Source organism: Bufo gargarizans, chromosome 1, assembly GCF_014858855.1.
Source record: "Bufo gargarizans isolate SCDJY-AF-19 chromosome 1, ASM1485885v1, whole genome shotgun sequence".
In the NCBI taxonomy this organism is placed as follows: Eukaryota; Metazoa; Chordata; class Amphibia; order Anura; family Bufonidae; genus Bufo; species Bufo gargarizans.
In genome coordinates this window covers 621,447,680-621,470,083 of record NC_058080.1, presented here as the reverse complement: position 1 = coordinate 621,470,083, position 22,404 = coordinate 621,447,680, and the positions used below count along the sequence as shown (strand labels likewise).

The 22,404-nt window shown below is 41.5% G+C and overlaps 1 protein-coding gene across 3 annotated transcripts in view; it reads right to left on the bottom strand.

Moving 5' to 3' along the window:
• The window catches only part of TMEM232 (transmembrane protein 232), a 210,074-nt gene that overhangs the window by 84,643 nt on the left and 103,027 nt on the right, over window positions 1-22,404 (bottom strand). For all 3 annotated transcript variants that reach the window (XM_044291232.1, XM_044291238.1, XM_044291243.1), the window contains one exon: window positions 11,653-11,900. In XM_044291232.1, the coding sequence (XP_044147167.1) occupies window positions 11,653-11,900 (248 nt within the window). The remainder of the gene's footprint in view (window positions 1-11,652; window positions 11,901-22,404) is intronic.

The window sequence follows — 22,404 nt, the reverse complement described above, 5'->3', positions numbered from 1 at the left end:
GAAAGTTGTGAGAAACAGACATACCTAGAGTAAGTCATGTGGCAGTTAAAACCTACCTGCTCCTTGCTCCCCCCTCCACAACCTCAGTGCTGCCAAGAGGGATCTAGCCAGGGCTAACTATGTATAATGTTTTACTTGTATTAGTTGTGCATGGGGAACAATATATAATATATAAAGCTGAGTGTATGTGTGTGTGTGTGTATGTCTGCTAAAGGAATCGGCACCGTCGCATTTACAATCACGAAATTTGGCACACAAGTACATCAGGTGTCCGGGAAGGTTTTAGACCAGGTCAGCTCTCTAGCACGTACCGTTCCTGGAATAATTCCCCAAAAATTCAAATATGGCACATCACATGACCGACATTAGCCAATAGAAGCCTGCAGGTCTTTCTCTTCATATCCCAACTGCCATACACACGGTCACATGTCCCTTATCAGCCAATAGAAGCACGCAGGTCATTAGTCTCCACATACACACAGTTTTACACCGGGTTTCCATAACAACCCAGTCATTTTTCTTCACTGCTTTAGGTCATTTTTAAAAGGGCAGGGCGCTGTGGATGACCCAGGCCCCAGGTCCATCTAAACCACGCCCCTGATCCAGTTAGGCCACGCCTGCCCCCACCCCACAGCCGACAAGGATTGAAAAAATAAAGGTAAAAATCAACTTCTGTCAGCTGCAGGGGTGGGAGGAAAGGTGACTTGCTCCCTGCAGTTCAAGCTCAGACAGTGCTGCTGTCTGAGAGGGAGCTGTTTAAAAATACATTCTTTTGTCCTTCCAGGCCCTGCGCAGAACGGAGGACACTGAGTCTGAAAGTCGGACTGTCCGGCCGAAAACCAGACCTCTGGCCACCCTAGGAGCAGCTGCTGTAGAGGTCATAGTTAAGGGGATGGTCCGTTATGGAGGTCAGTGTTAAGCGGCATATTGCTGTAGAGGCCACTAATTGCTGTAGAGGCCACGGAGGCGGGGTGATGTGGAAATGACTGTTAACGAGATGGGGTACTGTGGAGGTCTATAATAAGGGGGTGGCCACTGTGGAGGTCACTGTTAATGGGGCGAGATACTGTGCAGGTCACTGTTAAAGGGGAGGTCTCTGTTAAGGGGGCAGGGAATGGTAGAAGTTACAGTTAAGGGGATAGTCTGCTATGGAGGTCAGTGTTAAGGGGTGGGTGCTGTAGAGGTCACTGTTAAGGGGTGGGGTGTTGTGAAGTCACATTTTAAGGGAACGGAGTACTGTGGAGGTCACTGTTAAGGGGCAGGTTATTCTGGAAATCAATTTTAACGAGATGGGGTACTGTAGAGGTCACTAATGAAGGGGGCGGCTGCTGTGGACATCACTGTTAAAGGGGAGGGCGCTGTGGATATTACTGTTAAGGGGGAAGGCCGCTGTGGAGGTCACTGTTAAGGGAGGAGAGGACTGTGAAGGCCACTATTAAAGGGGCAGCGGGGTACTGTGAGGTCACTGTTAAGGCAGCAGGGTACTGTAAGGTCACTGTTAAGGGAGCGTTGTACAGTGGAGGTCACTGTTAAGGGAGCGAGGTACTGTGGCAGTCACTGTAGAGGTCTCTATTAAGGGGGCCGGAAAAGTGGAGGTCAGTTAAGGGGATTGTAACCTATGGTCAGTGATAAGGGGAGGGTGCTGTAAAGGTCACTGTAAAGGGGGCGGGGTGCTGTGGAACTCACTGTTTAAGGGAAGGCTGCTGTGAAGGTCAAAGTTAAGGGGGTGAGCTGCTGTGGAGGTCCCATTTTAAGGAGACGGGGCCTTGTGGTGGGGGTGGGGGTATATCAGTGTTAAGGAATGGGAAGCTGTGAAGGTCACTGTAAATAGTGTATACTCTTGATATCTATTAATGACGCACATAAACATTAAATGAGATAGATTAAATATACCCGTGCGTAGCCGGGTCCTTCAGCTAGTTACTGTATATATTTCAGTAGCCCCAGTTATGGGGTAAAACTGGAATTTGTCACCAAGAGACCTATTGTGGCCCAGAAGCTCTCTCTATGTACAAGATGTTTATGTGATTGGAAGGACTGCTATTAGAAACTAGGCCCCATACAGTAACTAATTTAGGGTCCCTTGGGATCTCTAAGATGTGTCCCATCTTTGTACGCTATTGGTCAAAAAGGGCATCACATGAATATGACATTGTGATCTGCAATGGGAATAGGGACACTGACATGACTGATTGGAAATATGGACAATTCACCAATAACCTCAGATTATCCACCTCTTGGCTGTAGAGATAGAGATAAAAAATAAAATATATTTATTAAAGGAGCTGTCCCACAAAAAAGTGCTACATTTTTCAAATCAGCACTCAGATCTGAATAGTTATGTAAGTGCATTACATTAATAGAAATGTAGTACAGCCACTGTGTTATTCCACAAAGCGTATCTGTATAGCACACCTGCTGTTTGTTACTTTCCTTATTTCTCTGTTCACCTCCTCCAGAGCAATTGCAACAATGATTGGGGAGATCTCTGGTACCATGTGAGGTACAGGGCTAGTTCTATCTTTGTTAGAGGCTGTCACATACTTTACTATATCTGCTTTCATTTATTACATTAACCATGGCATAACCCTTTTAACATCTTTTTCTAACTCTAAGGGTGCGTCCACACATACATACAGAAGAATCAGTTGCTGATTTTCTGACGTCACCCTATGCATTTTCATATTTCAATATGTTTTCATTGTACATGTATTTCCTTTTTCATCTCATGATTTATTAACTGCATGTTCCCGTTCCCGCAGTTTGCCTCTGTCGATTATTTCTTCAATAGTCTAACCATAAAGAAGATATTAGAACTGACCCATAACTTTAATCCTTCCCTCTTCATTCCGCTGAAATCTCCTAGGATTCCATACATACATTCATTTTTTGCCTGACTGAATTTTTTATGTGTCCATTATGAACTTATTAAACATTTAGGGGAGAACTTATCAGAAGGGAAATATTTGAAGTCAGTTTTGCTTGAATCTGCATTGGAGTACTTTGCATCAAATTTATCAAATGTTGTACATTATTTGATAACTTTGGTGCATCTTTAAACCTAACACTTTTCTATACAAATGCTAGTTTTCACTACTGGAGTGACTGTGGGACATTTTTGTGACTCTTTCAAAAAAGTGCCAGTAATAAATCTGGAGTGAAACTCGTTAACACAGCTAACCATTCCCACTTTCCAATGCAAATTTTTGATGCAAGTAACCCCAAAAAGTCTCAACAGCCTTATTTTGTGACTTTCCAAATACAGAACTCCTTTATTGTTCAAAATGAACTTCATTGACCCCTTCAGGACCCTGCCATTTTTCACCTTAAGGACCAGGCCATTTTTTGCAAATCTGTTGTGTCACTTCATGTGGTGATTACTTTAAAACGCTTTTAATTATCCAGGCCATTCTGAAATTGTTTTCTCATTCACATATTGTACTTAATGACAGTGGTAAATTTGAGTCAAAATATTTCATTTTTATTTATAAAAAAAAAACCAAATTTACCCCAAATTTTTAAAATTAGCAATTTTCACATTTTCGATTTCTCTGCTTTTAAAACAGATAGTGATAGCTCCTAAATAGTTATTACTTTACATTTCCCATATGTCTACTTTGGATCATTTTATAAATTCAATTTTCTTATTTTTGGGACGTTAGAAGGCTTAGAAGCAAATGTTGAAATTTTTCTGAAAATTTCCAAAACCCACTTTTTAAGGACCAGTTCAGGTCTGAAGTCACTTTGTGAGGCTTACATAAAAGAAACCACCCAAAAATGGCCACATTTTAGAAACAACACCCCTCAAGGTATTCAAAACTGATTTTACAAACTTTGTTAACGAATTAAGTGTTTCACAAGAATTAAAGGAATATGTAGATGATATTTCTGAATTTCACTTTTTTGGCAGATTTTCCATTTTAATCCATTTTTTTCCAGCAACAAAGCAAGGGTTAACAGCCAAACAAATTCAATATTTATTACCCTGATTCTGAAGTTTACAGAAAAACCCCATATGTGGTCGTAAACTGCTGTATGGGCACACGGCACAGAGCAGAAGTAAAGGAAAGCCATATGGTTTTTGGAAGGCAGATCTCACTGGGATAACTTTAAGTTGCCATATCACATTTAAAGACGCCCTGATGCACCCCTAGATTAGAAACTCCAAAAAACTGACCCCATTTTGGAAACTATGGGATAAGGTGGCAGTTTTGTTGGTACTATTTTAGGCTACATATGATTTTTGGTTGCTCTATATTACACTTTTTATGAGGCAAGGTAACAAAAAATAGCTGTTCTGGCACAGTTTTAATTTTATATTTAGGCAGGTTAGGCATTTGTATTGTGCAGCAGTTGTGTGTGGCTCTATTGAAACAACTAATTGCAACTGGTGCGATATACCTGTTGCCCCCCAAAAAATGATTAAGGGGTTTGATAAACCTGCTTCCAGCAAATAATCATTAAGTGGTTCTATATACCTGCTTCCACAAATACTGCTCTTCTATAGGGACTTTATCACAGGGTCATTTTGAAAATGACAGGCAGAGGAATAGGCAGGCCATTCCACAGGGGTGGTAGGGGTCGGGTAGATGCACCAGGCCGGAGCCCAAGAGGGAAGTTGGAGAAGGTGCGTGCGATTACGTCAAAGGACGCAGCAGAGTTGGTTGAGTGGCTCACTCAGCCTTCTGCTTCTGCACCCTCCTCATCGTCTGTATCAGCACCCTCCTCACTCTCTGCTGTGTGCACCCCCAAAGACACCACCACCACCATAGCCCCTCCACTCGAGTCAGAGAAATTATTTTCCCATACATTCCCAGCGCTTAACAATGTGCAGCCATTCTTGGCATTGGATGAGGAAGAGGAGGTAGCAACGGCCGCCACCCAGCGGTCTGATGACAGTGCCCAGATCAGCCCAAGGAGGATGGTTCCCGCTGGTGCTACTTACTCTGAGGGAGTAATTTCAGTGGTGGTGAAGGTGACGGTGATGACGTGTCAATGGACGTCACAATGGTGGCCACAAGAGAGGAAGTTGAGGGGAGTTCAGAGGGAGAGATGGAGCAGCAGATAGGGAGGAGAAAGAGGAGAAGCAGACAGAACTCGCAGTGCACAGGAGGCAAAAAGCAGACTGCAAATGTATCTGGAGCAAGCTGCTGACAATAGTGTTTCCATCTGCAGCCTGTGCTGTCAACGTATAAGTCGCGGCAAGCCCAACACTCACCTAGGGACGATCGCCTTAAGAAGGCACCTGGCCTCCCATCACCGAGCCCAGTGGGAGCAACACCGTCATAACCCACAAAGCCACACTCCCGACGCTCCACGTCCTGCCTCTTCTCCTTCTCCTCTCTCCTCCAATTTGTCCTCCACTCCACCTTCCACCGTGCCATCATCGCTTTCATCTGGAAAAAGGCAGGCTTCCGTGGCCCAAATATTCGAACGTAAAAAGTTGATGATGCCGGATAACCCTCTTGCCCAACGGCTGACCGCCGGCTTGTCGGAACTGCTAGCCCAACTACTGCCATATAAACTGGTGGACTCAGAGGCCTTTAGAAAATTTGTGGCCATTGGCACATCACAATAGAAGGTCCCAGGAAGGAAATATTTCTCCCAGAAGGGAATCCCAGAGCTATATGGCCATGTTCAGCGTCAAGTGAATGTATCTCTGGTACACAATGTCGGTGCCAAAATACATCTGACCACAGACATGTGGCCTAGCAAACACGGGTAGGGAGGGTACATAAATTTTACTGCCCACTGAATGAACCTTCTGACGGCTGTCAAGCATGAAACTGTGGCACCCGTGTGGATTTGGTGTTACTGCCACGGATTGCATGCAGGCCTGCCTCTTCTCCTCCTCCTACTTCATCCTCGGCTGACTCCTCCTTTTCCACTGATAGCGCCTTATCTGCTGCACCCCCCCCCCCAGCTTCCCAGAACTTATTTGACATGCCAGGTGAGACGTTGCCATGCTGCAGTTGTTGTGCCTGGTAGCCAAGAGCCACACCGGTCCTGCACTCCTTTCAACTCTGCGGTCACAGGCCGATCAGCGGCCAACCCCGCTCAATTGGACAGTTGGTAAAATTACATGACACACATCCTAAACTTAGTCGTGCAGCTATTCGTTGCCAAATACCTCGGGGTCCAGGACGTCTTGCGGCAGGCCAGAAAAATCTCTGGCCATTTTAGATAATCTTACACGGCCATGGCTCGCCTTGCTAACGTTTAGCGGCGACACCACTTGCCAGTCAGACGTCTGATTTGTGACTTCCCTACGCGCTGGAACTCCACCTTGTATATGCTTGATAGGCTGCTCCAGCAGAAACGTGCCATTAACGACTACCTGTACGAACTCTGCGGCAGGACAGGTTCTGAGAAGCTTGGTTTCTTTTCACTGCGCCAGTGGCTGCTCATGCGTGACGCATGCAGACTTCTGGAGCCATTTGATGAGATCACCAAACTGGTTAGTCACAGCCAGGGCGCCATCAATGACATCGTAACTTACGCCTTCTTTCTGGAGCATGCCAAGTCAGCAGGAGCCTGAAGAGGAGTCAGAGGATGGTGCCTGGGGGGATGAGGATGAGGAGGAGCAAGAAGAGATGGCTTTAAACGTTACTGGGATCCCTGGTGTTGTCCATGGATGGGGGGAGGAGACCGAGGATGATATTCTACTGGGCAATGAGCAGGAGCCAGGCTGCTCCACCGCTTCCAATTTAGTGCTAATGAGGGCCTTCATGCTCCAGTGTTCAAAGAGGGACCCCCGTATAAAAAGCATAAAGGACAAGGACCAGTACTGGGTGGCAACGTACTTAGACCCCCGGTACAAACACAAAATGGCAGACATGTTACCAGATTCACAGAGGGCTGGAAGAATGCAGCATTCCCAGGCCTTGCTGCGAGAGATGCTGCATTCTGCTGTTGCGGGCTGGCAGAGGAATTTCCACTCACAGAGAAACAGTTGCGAGTACCAATCCTACAGCGCATGCAAGCAGAGGGCGGTTTGAAGATCTGTTGGTCATTTTAGATATCAGATTATTCTTACAGCCAACCAATCGACAGCTGCCCTCCAGATCTAGCCTCAGGAAACGCCTAGACCAACAGGTGTCCGACTACATCGGGTTAACGGCCGATGTGGACACTCTGAGAAGCGAGGAACCCCTGGACTATTGGATGTGCAGGCTTCACCTGTGGCCAGAGCTGGCCCAATTTGATATGGAACTCTTGGCTTGCCCCTCATCAATTGTCCTGTCCGAAAGGACGTTCAGCACAGCAGGGGGGATTGTAACCGATAAGCGCACTCGCCTAGCTCACGATATTGTGGACTACCTCACTTTTCTAAATATGAATGAGGCATGGATCTCGGAGAAATTCAACACCTGTGACGACCAGGTGTTATCGAATTTCAACTATTATCTTTTTTTTTTTTTTTTCAAGAGGGGGAATTTCGTTAGTCATTCAATTTTATATTTTTTGTTCTTTTAAACATATGTATTTGACATCTATTTGTACTGGCCTGCAGTAAAATTTATATCTGATGACCATCTAATATACTGTACCTTCAGCCACATAATTACTTGTTCTTTTCTGTCCGGTGAATACCTAATGTTTGGGGCCTGTACTACACTGGCCAGCAGTAAAATTGATATCGAATGGCCGTCTAATATACCTCTAGCCACATTATCACTTGATCATTTATGTACGGTGAATGCATAATGTTTGGGGCCTGTAATCTAACTGGCCAACAGTAAAATTGTTATACGGTGACCGCCTAATTTACCTCCAGCCACATTATCAATTGTGTTTTCTGTACTGTGAATGAATAATTTTTGGGGCCTGTAGTCCACTGGCCTGCAGTAAAATTGATATCCATTGACTGTCTAATATACCACCGGCCACATAATCACTTGATCTTTTATGTACGGTGAATGCATAATTTTGGGGGCCTGTAATCTAACTGGCCAACAGTAAAATTGTTATACGGTGACCGCCTAATTTACCTCCAGACACATTATCAATTGTGCTTTTCTGTATGGGGATTTAATAATTTTTGGGGCCTGTAGTCCACTGGCCTTGGCCTGCAGTAAAATTGATATCTATTGACTGTCTAATATACCTCCAGCTACATAATCACTTGATCATTTATGTACATTGAATGCATAATTTTGGGGCCTGTAATCTAACTGGCCAGCAGTAAAATTGTTATACGGTGACCGCCTAATGTACCTCCAGCCACATTATCAATTGTTATTTTCTGTCCGGTGAATGCCTAATGTTTGGGACCTTGGAGGAATTCAACACCTGTTGAGGACAACCAAGTGTTATTGAATTTAAACTATTATTATTTGGGTTTTTCAAGAGGGGGGATTTCATTAGCCATGTTTTTAATCCAATTTTATATTTTTTGTTCTTTTAAACATATGTATTTGACATCTAGTTTTACTGGCCTGCAGTAAAATTGATATCCAATGACTATACCTAGGTTCGCCTACCATTAATGTGAATGTGGCCCGCCGCGAACTTGCGGTTCACGAACATTTGATTGCGTTCACGAATTGTCCCGGCCAATGTTCGTCCATCACTATTTAATACTGCACATAATGAGGTGGAAAGCTGGAATAAAAATTCTAAATGGGGGTGGAATTGGAAAAAAAAAAAAATTCCACTATTGTTATTTGGATTTCATTTTTATGGGTCAGTATGATTAAAACGATATCATTTGTGTGTGTGTTAATACTTAAAAAATAAAATAATAATAATAATAAAAATATTTTTTTCTTTGCATCTTTCCCCCATCATATTTTTCCCCCATAAATTTTTTGGATGAGTACAAATTTTGAAAACTTTTTATTAAATTTTTGGGGGTGACGAAGTGAACAAAATGTTGAAATGTCCATTTAGATTTTTTATTTGTTCACCTTATGGGGGATACATACTTGTATATATTTAATAGCTCAGGCGTTTTTTGACAAGGTGATACTAATCATATTTTATTCTATTTAATTTTTTTATTTGTAACATATGGAAGGGGTGATTTTGAATTTTTATATCTTTTTGGGGGTTTTTACAATTGTTTTTAGTCCTCCTAGGGGCCTTTAACAGGATCAGTTAATCCTTGCAGTCTATGGAAGAATCAGTGCATTCCAGGGCTTGATAGGAACTTTGCTGTGGTAGGCCTTTAGAGCCTTCAGAAGGCCCCAGGTTGCTATATAAATCAAATAGCCCTTGCAATTTTGTCATGGGGGAGCTGTTCAGACACTATAAGTACAGGGCTCCTGGTAAAAACACCAAATAAATTCTGTGGTTGCAATTAATCATGGCATCTGAGGGGTTAAAAAACTGTGATTTCAGTTGTCTCTGATCAATGACTGTATAAAACAGCAGGCACCCAGCAGCTATGGCACATGTTCAGCTCCTGAGTGGGCTCCATTTTTAAAAACACAACATCCATATCGACATGTAGGCAGATGTCAGGAAGGGGTTAAATATATCTGGTGGTAGCTTTGTTAGGAAGGGACTGTCATGTACAATATAATCTCTGGTTTTAGTTTTCTACATTAAACATGGGATAACCCTTTTAAAATAAGGGTTAACAAAAGACATTGAAAGTCAAGTACCTTCTGTACTGACCTGGTGATTGCTGGGACACAGAAAGGAGAAACAGTTGAGAGCTATGTAGAAAGGATTTGTAAAAGCAGATGGAGTAAAGACCAACTTCTGACCTTCTTAGACCACTTGGGCCCCATACCTGCAGGTAATAAACACTGCAAACCAAAATAAAGCCCATAAGAACGTGAATGGGACTGAGCTGTTCCTAGGCCATGAGTTCTAGGAGCAGTGCTAAAGAAGAGGCATAAGCACTCTAGCAGAGAACTTTAGCTTCTCGCAACAGATGGTCAGTAAGGGTCCTGGAAGTCGGACCCCGCCAATCTGATAATAATAACCTATCCTGAGGATAGATCACCAATATCAAATTCCTGGATAACCCCTTTAAGACTAATTTATCAATAATCTGTGACAGGTTAATGTCAGTTTCAGAAATCCAGCTGTTTTGTGGGTGATCCTATAGAGTACATTGGTTTATGCCCTAATATTTCATTGGGACATTTGGAAAAGTCCCAAAAAATTGTCTCAACTGCATTCCACTTCTGACCTGCTATGGCTGGTGAAAATAAGTTAAAATGTGACTAAATGTAGCGCTATCTGTGAAGGTTCCCATTCATCCAGGTCATGGATCAGTAGTAATGAGTTAAAACAACTGTATATTTTCTTGAAGACATCTGGCATTCTCAATTAGAATGGCTTGTACGAGAAAAAAGAATGTCAAGATTGGCAGTGAAGGTGCGAAGCATAGCTGGGGTAGCTGAAAAACTTTTAATAAACATTGCATCCCTGTCTGCTTTAGTTCTGGCAACATACTGAGGCAGCAACTGGTTCACTCAAAAGACCTTACGCCAAAACACAAAAAGAGAAATACTGTGTACACAGTCCAATGTAGTGAGGAGTGCCAAGAATTGTACAAAACAGCAGATACACCAGTGCATGGCCCAGCACAGAAGAGCCAACACCTGCGGTCAAGATTAAGCTGTGTACCTATATCTGTACCTATATCTTAAAAAGGTTTTCTGAGATTTTATTTTTGATGACCTATCCTCTACACAGGTCATCAATATCTGATCAGCACCCCTGCTGATCAGGTGTTAAAGAAGACACCAGTGCCCCTGTGAATGCTGCAGCCTTCTCTATGCTCACCAAGCACAGCCCCATTTACGGTATTTCAATGGGGCTGAGTTGCACTTAGACCAGAAGACCACTGAATGTAATGTCACATTGCCTAGGCAAATTTGCGAGAAGGCCACGGAGCTAATACAAGCACCAGTGCCTTTTCAAACAGCTGATCAGTGGGGGTTCCCGGTGTCGGACCATCACCGATCAGACACTGATGATCTATCCAGGGATTAGCTCATCAGTAGAAAAAGTCTCGGAAAAACCCTTTAGGCACAAAGGACACTCGTTTGATGACAGTAGGGTTTGCATCTTAGACACAGAGGAGGACTGATTCAAAACGGGTGTGAAAGAACCTATTAAGTTGGAGAACCTATTGAGTTGGAGAAACCAAGCTTTAAAAGAGGTGGAGGGGTGCAGCATCTAATGTCTGCCACTTACAATTCGGCTATAACCCTTCTTCTGAGGCAGTTTAACCACACCTAATAGCTTCAGTCATGCAAATGCAATCAGCATCCTACCTCCATGACTGAAGCATGAGTCATCAGTATGAGTCATGAGCCAGTCGGTTGACTAGCAAAACGTCTTCAAGAAAAAATTCCAGTTGTTCTGACTTACGTATTACTGCTGATTTAGTGCTGTGTGCTATTTTCATAAATTTGATGCAAGGATCATTACATTCACACAAATAGACACATGGAAAGACAACCTTCAATTTGTCCCCTGTTGATAAATCAGGAACATAGTGTATAAGGAACATTTACCTTACTGTGAGATAAATGCATATTATGAGTAAAGGACACACTCAAATAATGAGAACACCACTGCTGTATCACAGGGAATGTATTTATGGAGCCATTTTCACAATTTGCACGTATTGTGCTAATCTATTTACTGTGGTTGCTATTCCTAAGGAAAAATAAATCAGTGTTGTACCTTAAAGAGAGACGTGATGTTTTCTTCTCCATGCTGTGTGCTGTTACATCACAAACTTTTCTAGGCACCTGTCTGTGAACAGCTTTTCGTGGTGTAGCGATGGAGGGCACCACAGGCGGTAAGAACTGCTGTGAAAGTGCACTTGCAAGTCTGCATCCCACATAGGGAAAAAAAGCCAGGCTCTCAGGGGTTGATGGAGTCTTAGCACCTGCACTCTTAAAAGGATTTGTTGGACCATTTACTTCAACCTTATGAAAGCATAAAAACAAGAAAATCATATTAGAAGATTAATATATATACAGTACAGACCAAAAGTTTGGACACACCTTCTCATTCAAAGAGTTTTCTTTATTTTCATGACTATGAAAATTGTAGATTCACACTGAAGGCATCAAAACTATGAATTAACACATATGGAATTATATACATAACAAAAAAGTGTGAAACAACTGAAAATATGTCATATTCTAGGTTCTTCAAAGTAGCCACCTTTTGCTTTGATTACTGCTTTGCACACTCTTGGCATTCTCTTGATGAGCTTCAAGAGGTAGTCACCTGAAATGGTCTTCCAACATTCTTGAAGGAGTTCCCAGAGATGCTTAGCACTTGTTGGCCCTATTGCCTTCACTCTGCGGTCCACTCTGGGTTCAGGTCCAGTGACTGTGGAGGCCAGGTCATCTGGCGCAGCACCCCATCACTCTCCTTCATGGTCAAATAGCCCTTACACAGCCTGGAGGTGTGTTTGGGGTCATTGTCCTGTTGAAAAATAAATGATGGTCCAACTAAACGCAAACCGGATGGAATAGCATGCCGCTGCATGCTGTGGTAGCCATGCTGGTTCAGTATGCCTTCAATTTTGAATAAATCCCCAACATTGTCACCAGCAAAGCACCCCAACACCATCACACCTCCTCCTCCATGCTTCACGGTGGGAACCAGGCATGTAGAGTCCATCCGTTCACCTTTTCTGCGTCGCACAAAGACACGGTGGTTGGAACCAAAGATCTCAAATTTGGACTCAACAGACCAAAGCACAGATTTCCACTGGTCTAATGTCCATTCCTTGTGTTCTTTAGCCACAACAAGTCTCTTCTGCTTGTTGCTTGTCCTTAGCAGTGGTTTCATGTGAGCCAGTTTCTTTGTAGCGCTTGATGGTTTTTGTGACTGCACTTGGGGACACTTTCAAAGTTTTCCCAATTTTCCGGACTGACTGACCTTTATTTCTTAAAGTAATGATGGCCACTCATTTTTCTTTACTTAGCTGCTTTTTTCTTGCCATAATACAAAATCTAATAGTCTATTCAGTAGGACTATCAGCTGTGTATCCACCTGACTTCTCCACAACGCAACTGATGGTCCCAACCCCATTTGTAAGGCAAGAAATCCCACTTATTAAACCTGACAGGGCACACCTGTGAAGTGAAAACCATTTCAGGTGACTACCTCTTAAAGCTCATCAAGAGAATGCCAAGAGTGTGCAAAGCAGTAATCAAAGCAAAAGGTGGCTACTTTGAAGACCCTAGAATATGACATATTTTCTGTTGTTTTAAACTTTTTTGTTATGTATATAATTCCACATGTGTTAATTCATAGTTTTGATGCCTTCAGTGTGAATCTACAATTTTCATAGTCGTGAAAATAAAGAAAACTCTTTAAATGAGAAGGTGGTCTGTACTGTATATATATATATATATATATATATATATATATTTATATAACGTCCACAAATGTATCTTCAAGTTGCTAGACTATATAGTTAATAAAGCCTGAATCATTTACGATGTCCGTAAACTCATTTATAGCTTTATTAGGCTGCAGTCACATTACATTTAGCCCTTTTGCAGTGCTTAAGATCAGGGGTATACATCTGAATACCCCCAAAATTATATTCAGATGTATACTGTGATAGGTACATTGAATTTAATGGGTTAAACGAAGTTCACAGCATTTATAGTTGGACTCCATTTGACCTGTTTTCCGTTCCCTTGCATCATATTCAACAGACATAATAGCACAGTCTTACTACTCTATTCTGTCCGGCAAAAATTTCAGGAGGAAAGAGAAACAGGCCTAAAAGAGTCCACAGATGAACTTCGTTTAACCCATTAAAGTTAATGCACCTATTGTGGTGTACGTCTGAACACCAATTTCAGGTATTCAGACATATGGCCTTGAGCTCAGGTCTGGGGGACCTCAGTTGCAAGGGAGTTACCATGAAATCTTACATCTATCTAGGTACGGTATACAAGCATCCGTAGCAAATAAAAGACAAACGTCATTCTACGAACAGTCATTCAATGTGAAGTTGATAAGTACAGAATGTCGTCCGTGCAAATGCAGTTCTTAATATCAGAACACAGTCAGATTTTTTTTCATTAGTGATAAATGTATAAAACATTACAATTATAAGGCAATATATTTATTTTCCATTATTCCCTTCCAATAGCTTCCCATCTCCCTTACCCAAGGACTGCCCTGCAGAAGAGAGAAAAATAGTAATAAGGAGGCATTGGTTTTTCTTATTGGCATATACAAATTTCTTTCTTTGATATACATAGCGTTCAGTCAATATCCAACTTCTGGCAATAACCAGTCTCTCTAAGAACAACACTTTTTTGATAAAATTCTTTTTAGGGCTCATGCACACCAACGTATGTATTTTGCGGTCTGCAAAAAATAAGGATGATGTCTGTGTGCATTCGGTATTTTGTGTAATGGAACAGCTGACCCCTAATAGAACAGTCCTATCCTTGTCCATAATGCAGACACTAATAGGACATGTTCAATTTTTTTGCAGAACAGACATGCAGACATATGGAAACGAGTAACCATTTTTTTTTGCGGACCCATTGAAATGAATAGTTTTCACATACGATCAGCAAAAAAAAATAATGGAACGGACACGGAAAGAAAATATGTTTGTGTGCATGAGCCCTTAGCCTTTAAGATTTTATCGGTAGCTTTTACTAGAATATACTAATACAGACCAGTAGGTGGCAGCACTGTATTGGTATATTGTAAATGGAGTGTTCTATGATGGCTATTTAAATAATGAAGTGTTCTATGATGTTCAAATCACCCCCTTTCCCAAAAAATCAAAATAAAAATACATAACCATGGGCATCATCACATGCGAAAACGCCTGTACTATTTTAAAATATAACAATATGTATCCCATACAGCGAACGGTGTCATAGGAAAAAAAAAAAAGGTCAATTTGCCATTTTTTGTTACTTCACTTCCCTAGAATAATTTTATAAAAAGCGATCAAAAAGTCACACACACTTCAAAATGGTATTACTGAAAAGTACAGATCGCCCCTCAAAAATGAGCTCTCATACAGCTCTGTATATATAACTGAAAAAAGTAATAGGGGCCAGAATATGGCAATGAAAAAGGTTTTTATTATGACACTATCGACTCCAAAAAACCTGTTGTTATCGAACCTTAATCAGGTTCCACTTATCATGTGAAATCCAAATCAGTCGAAAGTTACAGAGTTTGCATACGAGAATAATTTGAGAGCCAAAAAGTATGTGTCCAAAAAGATGATTCCACTTTAATAAAACAGTTTATAAGATTATATAATACTTAAGGTTAAGGTGGCGGATACAAGCCAACCTTCATAAACCATAAACATAACATTTGACATTTACATTGATTGGTACAGAAGAGGGATGGTCCCTTATACTCCCCTTATCCTTATCTATTTTGTCTTCTTGCTCACTCTTTGGCTGCACGCCCAGAACTAGCGCGCTTCCCAGAATCATGACTAGATTAGATAGTCTGCAGAGCATCTGCAGACTATCTCAAGGCCAAAGGAGACAGATGAGCTCCGTACAGTATTAGAATGTATTAACTCCAATGAGCCGAAGTTATTGCTTCGGGAAGTCTCGCAAGACTTTGTGCAATAACTTCATAAATTAATTTGTACTGTAAAAAATCATTTACACTTGGAAATGAACCCGAGTTCAGGAAATGTTTTTTTGTAGTGCAAATTAATTTATTAAGTTATTGCGCCAACAATAACTTTGGCTCATCAGAGCCAATACATTCTAATACTTTACGGAGCTGCTGCTGTTCTATGCGAATGGACTTTGGATGTTTCATCCGAAGTTGATTTGCTCATCCCTAAAAGTGACACGTCAGATTTGCAAAAAATTGCCTGGGCAGGAGGGTGAAAACTGGCCTGGGGAAGAAGGGGTAGATTCTGTAATGTAGAATAGGTTTGAGCAATAATAGAAATCTCAACTGAAAATACCTCTTTAAAGGGTTTTCTGACATTATATTAATGGCCTCTCCTCAGTTAGTAGTGACTGTGCCGAGTATTGAAGCTTTGTCCCATTCACTTGGGACATCTGATTGCTGGGGGATTCCGAGAGTTAAACCTCCAGTAATCCGACTCATCAATATGGTACCCCAGAAAACCCCCATTCAGTAGCCAAGGACGTGCTTCATACCTCCTTGCTACTGATGGCTGGATCCCAGGCTGTGTAACAGCTAGAGAATCATGGCAGGTCTTGTTTTAAAGCTGACAATCTCACAGAGGCTCTAGTCCAGGGGTGCACAACCTTTTTTGGTCTGAGGGCCGCATTGTCACATTGCTCTATTTCAAGGGGCTGCAAATAAAAAAAAATTTGATCGGCGCTCATTTGCATCAGCCAATTACACAAGCCAAAGCAAAGTGATTAGGGAGGAATGATCACTATCACAGTCATTACGCCTTCATTTAGTTATATTGATTATTGGTAGGACATCCCTGATTACACAGGGAGATGTGCTGCAGATAATTGTAAACCCTTCATCCTGATAAAATATGCAAATCAGCCAACAAACGAGCGATTTCTTGTTTATCGACTGATCAGCGGCACGATTATACCAGCCAGATATAAAATATGAGCACTCCTATAAACACTTTTTCCCAGTAATTGTCCTGAATATCGTCCTGCAGCATAGCCCCTGAAACCGAAGAGTTATACTTACCTGCTCCCTGCCACTTTGGTCCTCTGCACTGCCCCATCTTCCGATCCCCACGCTGTTTACACCTGGCAGTGCATGGCCATGGTCACATGCACCTCTCCAGCCAATGACTGGCTTCAGCAGTGATGTGGCCACAAGCAGCATGTCACTGCTGAAGCCAGCAATTGGCTGGAGAGGTGCATGTGACCATGGCCATGCACTGACAGCATGGGGACTGGAAGATGTAGACAGCGAGGGCAGCGCAGAAGACCAGAGCAGTGGGGAGCAAGTACAGTAAGTATGAAGAAAAGAGAAAGGTAATAGTCGCTCACTGTACCTTTAACAAATGAGTGGTGCTACAAAGCCCCGTTGATCCAACCAACCAACACAATTATACAGTCAGTTCCATAAATATTGGGACATTTTTGGCTCTATACACCACCACAATGGATTTGAAATGAAACTAATAAGATCTTTAACTGCAGACCGTTATCTTTAATTTGAGGGTATTTACATCCAAAGCAGGTGAACGGTGTAGGAATTACAACAGTTTAAATATGTGCCTCCCACTTGTTGAGGAACCAAAAGTAATGGGACAATTGGCTTCTCAGCTGTTCCATGGCCAGGTGTGTGTTATTCCCTCATTATCCCAATTACAATGAGCAGATAAAAGGTCCAGAGTTCATTTCAAGTGTGCTATTTGTGTGCTATTTGCATCTGGAATCTGTTGCTGTCAACTCTCAAGATGAGATCCAAAGAGTTGTCACTATCAGTGAAGCAAGCCATCATTAGGCTGGAAAAACAAAACAAACCCATCAGAGAGATAGCAAAAACATTAGGCCTGGCCAAAACAACTGTTAGTAACATTCTTAAAAAGAAGGAACGCACCGGTGAGCTCAGCAACACCAAAAGACCTGGACTACCACGGAAAACAATTGTGGTGGATAACCAAAGAATTATTTCCCTGGTGAAGAAAACACCCTTCACAATAGTTGGCTAGATCAAGAACACTCTCCAGGAGGTAGGTGTATGTGTGTCAAAGTCAACAATCAAGAAAAGACTTCACCAGAGTGAATACAGAGGGTTCACCACAACATGTCAACCATTGGTCATCCTCAAAAACAGGAAGGCCAAATTAGAGTTAGCTAAACGACATCTAAAAAATCCTTCACAGTTCTGGAACAACATCCTATGGACAGATGAGACCAAGATCAACTTGTCCTAGAGTGATGGGAATAGAAGAGTATGGAAAAGAAAAGGAACTGCTCATGATCCTAAGCATACCACCTCATCAGTGAAGCATGGTGCCCATCCCCCTGAAGACGCCAAGTGTTTGGCAAAACATGTCAGGGGGCAGCAAACGATATTAGTGTTTTAGCCAGCGTATGTCTGGTCTGCATCAAGGTCTGGGAGATATATTAGGAAGAGGTATTTAGTCCATTAAGGCTATTGCGGTAGCAGGCAGCACGCTGTGAAAACAACAGCGTGCATTATCTGAGCATAGAGGATGCCATAATAAAGAAAGTAAAGAGAAAAATATCTACAAGTGTATAGTGCCCTCTAGTGGACGTGCCCAACTTTCAGATCCTATGCTATTATCAATACATGGCAGGCAGGCATAGCTGAAAATTTTAACTTTAGAGTTCTAAATAATTTACTTTTAAGGACAAGTAATAAACGTTATATTTTATAATGAATAATACCTGTTAGCTCATGGACACCTATGGTCCTAGTGGCCAATTGTAAATAAAATAATATATAGTCCCAACACGTGTTAGGGAGATATATGCAAATCAACCTACATAAGACAATCGCCCCAAAATAAATAAATATGGCTCTCAGACTATGGAGACACTAAAACAATTTTTTTGGGTTTAAAAAATTATATTATTGTGTAAACCTTAATAAAAAAAAAAAGGTACACATATCAGGTATTGGCATGTCCGTAAGAACCTGCTCTATAAAAATATCACATGAACTAACTCCTCAGGTGAACAACGTAAAAATAAAAAATTAAAATGGTGTAAAAAAAGCCATAATTTTGTCACCTTACATCACAAAAAGTGTAATAGCAAGCGATCAAAAAGGTATATGCACCCCAAAATCATACCATTAAAACAGTCATCTCATCCTGCAAAAAATGAGACCCTAACTAAGACAATCGCCCAAAAAAAAATAATAATATGGCTCTCACTATGGCCAAATAAAACTCAATATTTATTGCCCTGGTTATTTAGTTTACAGAAACACCCTATATGTGGTCGTAAACTGCTGTATGGGCACAAGGAATGCCATATGGATTTTGGAAGGCAGTTTTTGCTGGACTTGTTTTTTGACACCATGTCCCATTTGACACCCCCCCCCCCCCCCCCGATGCACCCCTAGAGTATAAACTCCAAAAAGTGACCCCATTTAATAAACTACACCCCTCAAGGTATTCAAAACGGATTTTACTAACTTTGTTAACCCTTTAAGTGTTCCACAAGAGTCAATGGCAAATGGAGATGAAATTTCTGAATTTCTATTTTTTGTTACTTTGCTTCACAAAAAGTGTAATATAGAGCAACCAAAAATCATATGTACCCTAAAATAGTGCCAAAAAAACTGCCACCTTATCCCGTAGTTTCCAAAATGGGTCACGTTTTTGGAGTTTCTACTCTAGGGGTGCATCAGGGGGCTTCAAATGGGACATGGTTTAAATAAACCAGTCCAGCAAAATCTGCCTGCCAAAAACCAAAAAGCGCTCCTTTCCCTCTACGCCCTGACGTGGGGCCGTACAGTGGTGTATGACCACATATCGGTTATTTCTGTAAACCGCAGAGTCAGGGCAATAAATATAGAGTTTTGTTTGGCTGTTAACCCTTGCTTTGTTACTGGAAAAATTGATTAAAATGGAAAATTTGGCAAAAAATTTAAATTCTGAAATTTCATCTCCATTTGCCATCAACTCTCGGGAAACACCTAAAGGGTTAATGATGTTTGCAAATTTTCAAGATTTGCATCTAAACTTCTAAGCCTTGTAACGTCCCCAAAAAATAAAATAGCATTCCGAAAATTATCCAAACATGAAGTAGACATATGGGGAATGTAAACTAATAACTATTTTTGGAGGTATTACTATGTATTATATAAGTAGACAAATTGAAACTTGGAAATTTGCTAATTTTTCCAACATTTTGGTAATTTTTTTTTTTTTTACTCCATTTTACCAGTGTTATGAAGTACAATATGTGACAACAAAACAATCTCAGAATGGCCTGGATAAGTGAAAGTGTTTTAAAGTTATTACCACATAAAGGGACACTGGTCAGATTTGCAAAAAATGACCTGGTCCTTAAGGTGAAATAAGGCTGTGTCCTTAAGGGGTTAAAGACCCAGGCTGCATTATGTGATGGAGAGCCAAATGATGGTTGCTCTGTGTGTGAGCAGAAGGTACAGGTTGCTGTTACTCTTTTGTATTTGGGACAGTCAGGGACGTTACTGTCTAGTTAGCGTTTGGAAGAGCAGGAGTTTCTTTATGTTATTTATTTTATTTTTTTAAGGGTCCATTCACACGTCCGCAAAATGGGTCCGGATCTGTTCCGCAACATTGCGAAATGGATCTGGACCTATTCATTTTTAATGGGGCCACTGTCCGCATCCGCACTTCCGTTTTGCAAAAAAATAGAACATGCCCTATTCTTGTCCACAGACACGGACAAGAAAAGGCATTTCTATTTAAAATGCTGGCCATGTGCGGTCCGTAAAATGCGAAACGCACATGGTCGGTGTCCGTGTTTTGCGGATCTGCAATTTGTGGACTGCAAAACACTTGTGGACGCGTGAATGGAGCCTAAACCGTGCATTCTGTACATTTGCTGCCTGTTTATGCTGACAATAAATGCTAAGTTAAGCAAGTTGAAGATTAAATGATTTCCAAAAGGCATTCTCTTTGTATTTTAAGAGAAAACTTTTTTTTTTTTTTCATCTTTTACATTTTCAAAATAACAAAAATAGGAAAAGGGCCCGAAGCAAAACTTAGGGTGTCCTGCATGGTTAGTATCTAGTAGCACCCCCTTTGGCAAGTATCACAGCTTGTAAACTATTTTTGTAGCCAGCCAAGAGTTTTTCAATACTTGCTTGAGGGATTTTCATCTATTCTTCCTTACAAAAGTCTTCAATTTCTGTGAGGTTCCTGGGCTGTCTTGCAGACACTGCTCTTTTGAAGTCTATTGACACATTTTTAATGATGTTCAGATCAGGGAACTGTGAGGACCATGGTAGAACATTAAACTTTCACCTTTTGAGGTTGTCTATTGTAGATTGTAAGGTGTATTTAGGATCATTATCCATTTGTAGAAGGCATCCTCTTTTCAACTTCAGCTTTTTTACAGTTGGTGTTTCAGAAAATCTATTCTTTCCTCTACCCGTAAAATGTTCCCCATGCCATTGGCTGCAACACAACCCCAAAGCATGATTGCTCGACCCCCATGCTTAATGGTTGGAGAGGTGTTCTTTTCATGAAATTCTGTGCCCTTTTTTCTACAAACATACCTTTGCTCATTGTGGCCAAAAAGTCCTATTTCAATCTCATCAAATCACAGGACTAGTTTCCAAAATGGATCAGGCTTGTTATGCTGAATTTTGTGGTGAGGATGCAGGAGAGGTTTTGTTCTGATGACTGTTTCATTAAGGCCATATTTATGCAGCGCTAAACAGTAGAACAATTTATCACAACACTAGAGTCTGCTAAATCTTCCTGAAGGTTGTCAAGCGGGGGTTCTGATTTGCCTTTCTAGCAATCCTACGAGCAGCTGTCTCTGACCTGTCATTTCTCTTGACCTCCAGTCTTTCTATTAACTGTAATTTCTTACTTTCATTTCAAACTGAGAAAATGGCAACCTGAAACGCTTTTCTATCATTATATAGCCTTCTCCTGCTTTATGGGCCCCAACCATTTTTTTTTTCTTCAAGTAGCTGCTTAGAACAACCTATGGCTGCTGTTTTTGAGACAAAGTTAGAGGAATCTGGGTATTTATAAACCTTTGAAAGTTGCATCACTTGGCCTTTCTTAACAATGACTGTGAACAAGCCTTAACCTTAAAGGGATTCTCCAGGAATTAAAAAAATGAAAATACTTAAATATTATTTTATAAGGCTACTTTCACACTTGCATTCGGGGCTCCGCTTATGAGTTCCGTTTGAAGGCTCTCACAAGCGGCCCCGAACGGATCCGTCCAGCCCTAATGCATTCTGAGTGGATGCGGATCCGCTCAGAATGCATCAGTCTGGCTCCGTTTGGCCTCCGTTCCGCTCAGCAGGCGGACACCCGAACAGCGTTGCAGCGTTCGGGTGTCCGCCTGGCCGTGCGGAGGCAAACGGATCCGTCCAGACTTACAATGTAAGTCAATGGGGACGGATCAGTTTGAAGTTGACACAGTATGGCTCAATTTTCAAACGGATCCGTCCCCCATTGACTTTCAATGTAAAGTCAAAACGGATCCGTTTGCACTATCATGGAAAAAAAAAAAATATATATATATTTTTTTTTTTCATGGTAATGCAAACGGATCCGTTCTGAACAGATCTAAACGTTTGCATTATAGATGCGGATCCGTCTGTGCAGACACCAGACGGATCCGCTCCGAACGCAAGTGTGAAAGTAGCCTAATAAATTTATTCACAAATACCTTTCCTTAATTAGAATGGCTTGTTTTGTCTAGGGAGCAATCAATAGGAGAAATAAAATGGCCACCGTCCTATCAGTACACACAAAATCTGTCCTAATCACACAGGAGGACAAGTTACTTCACT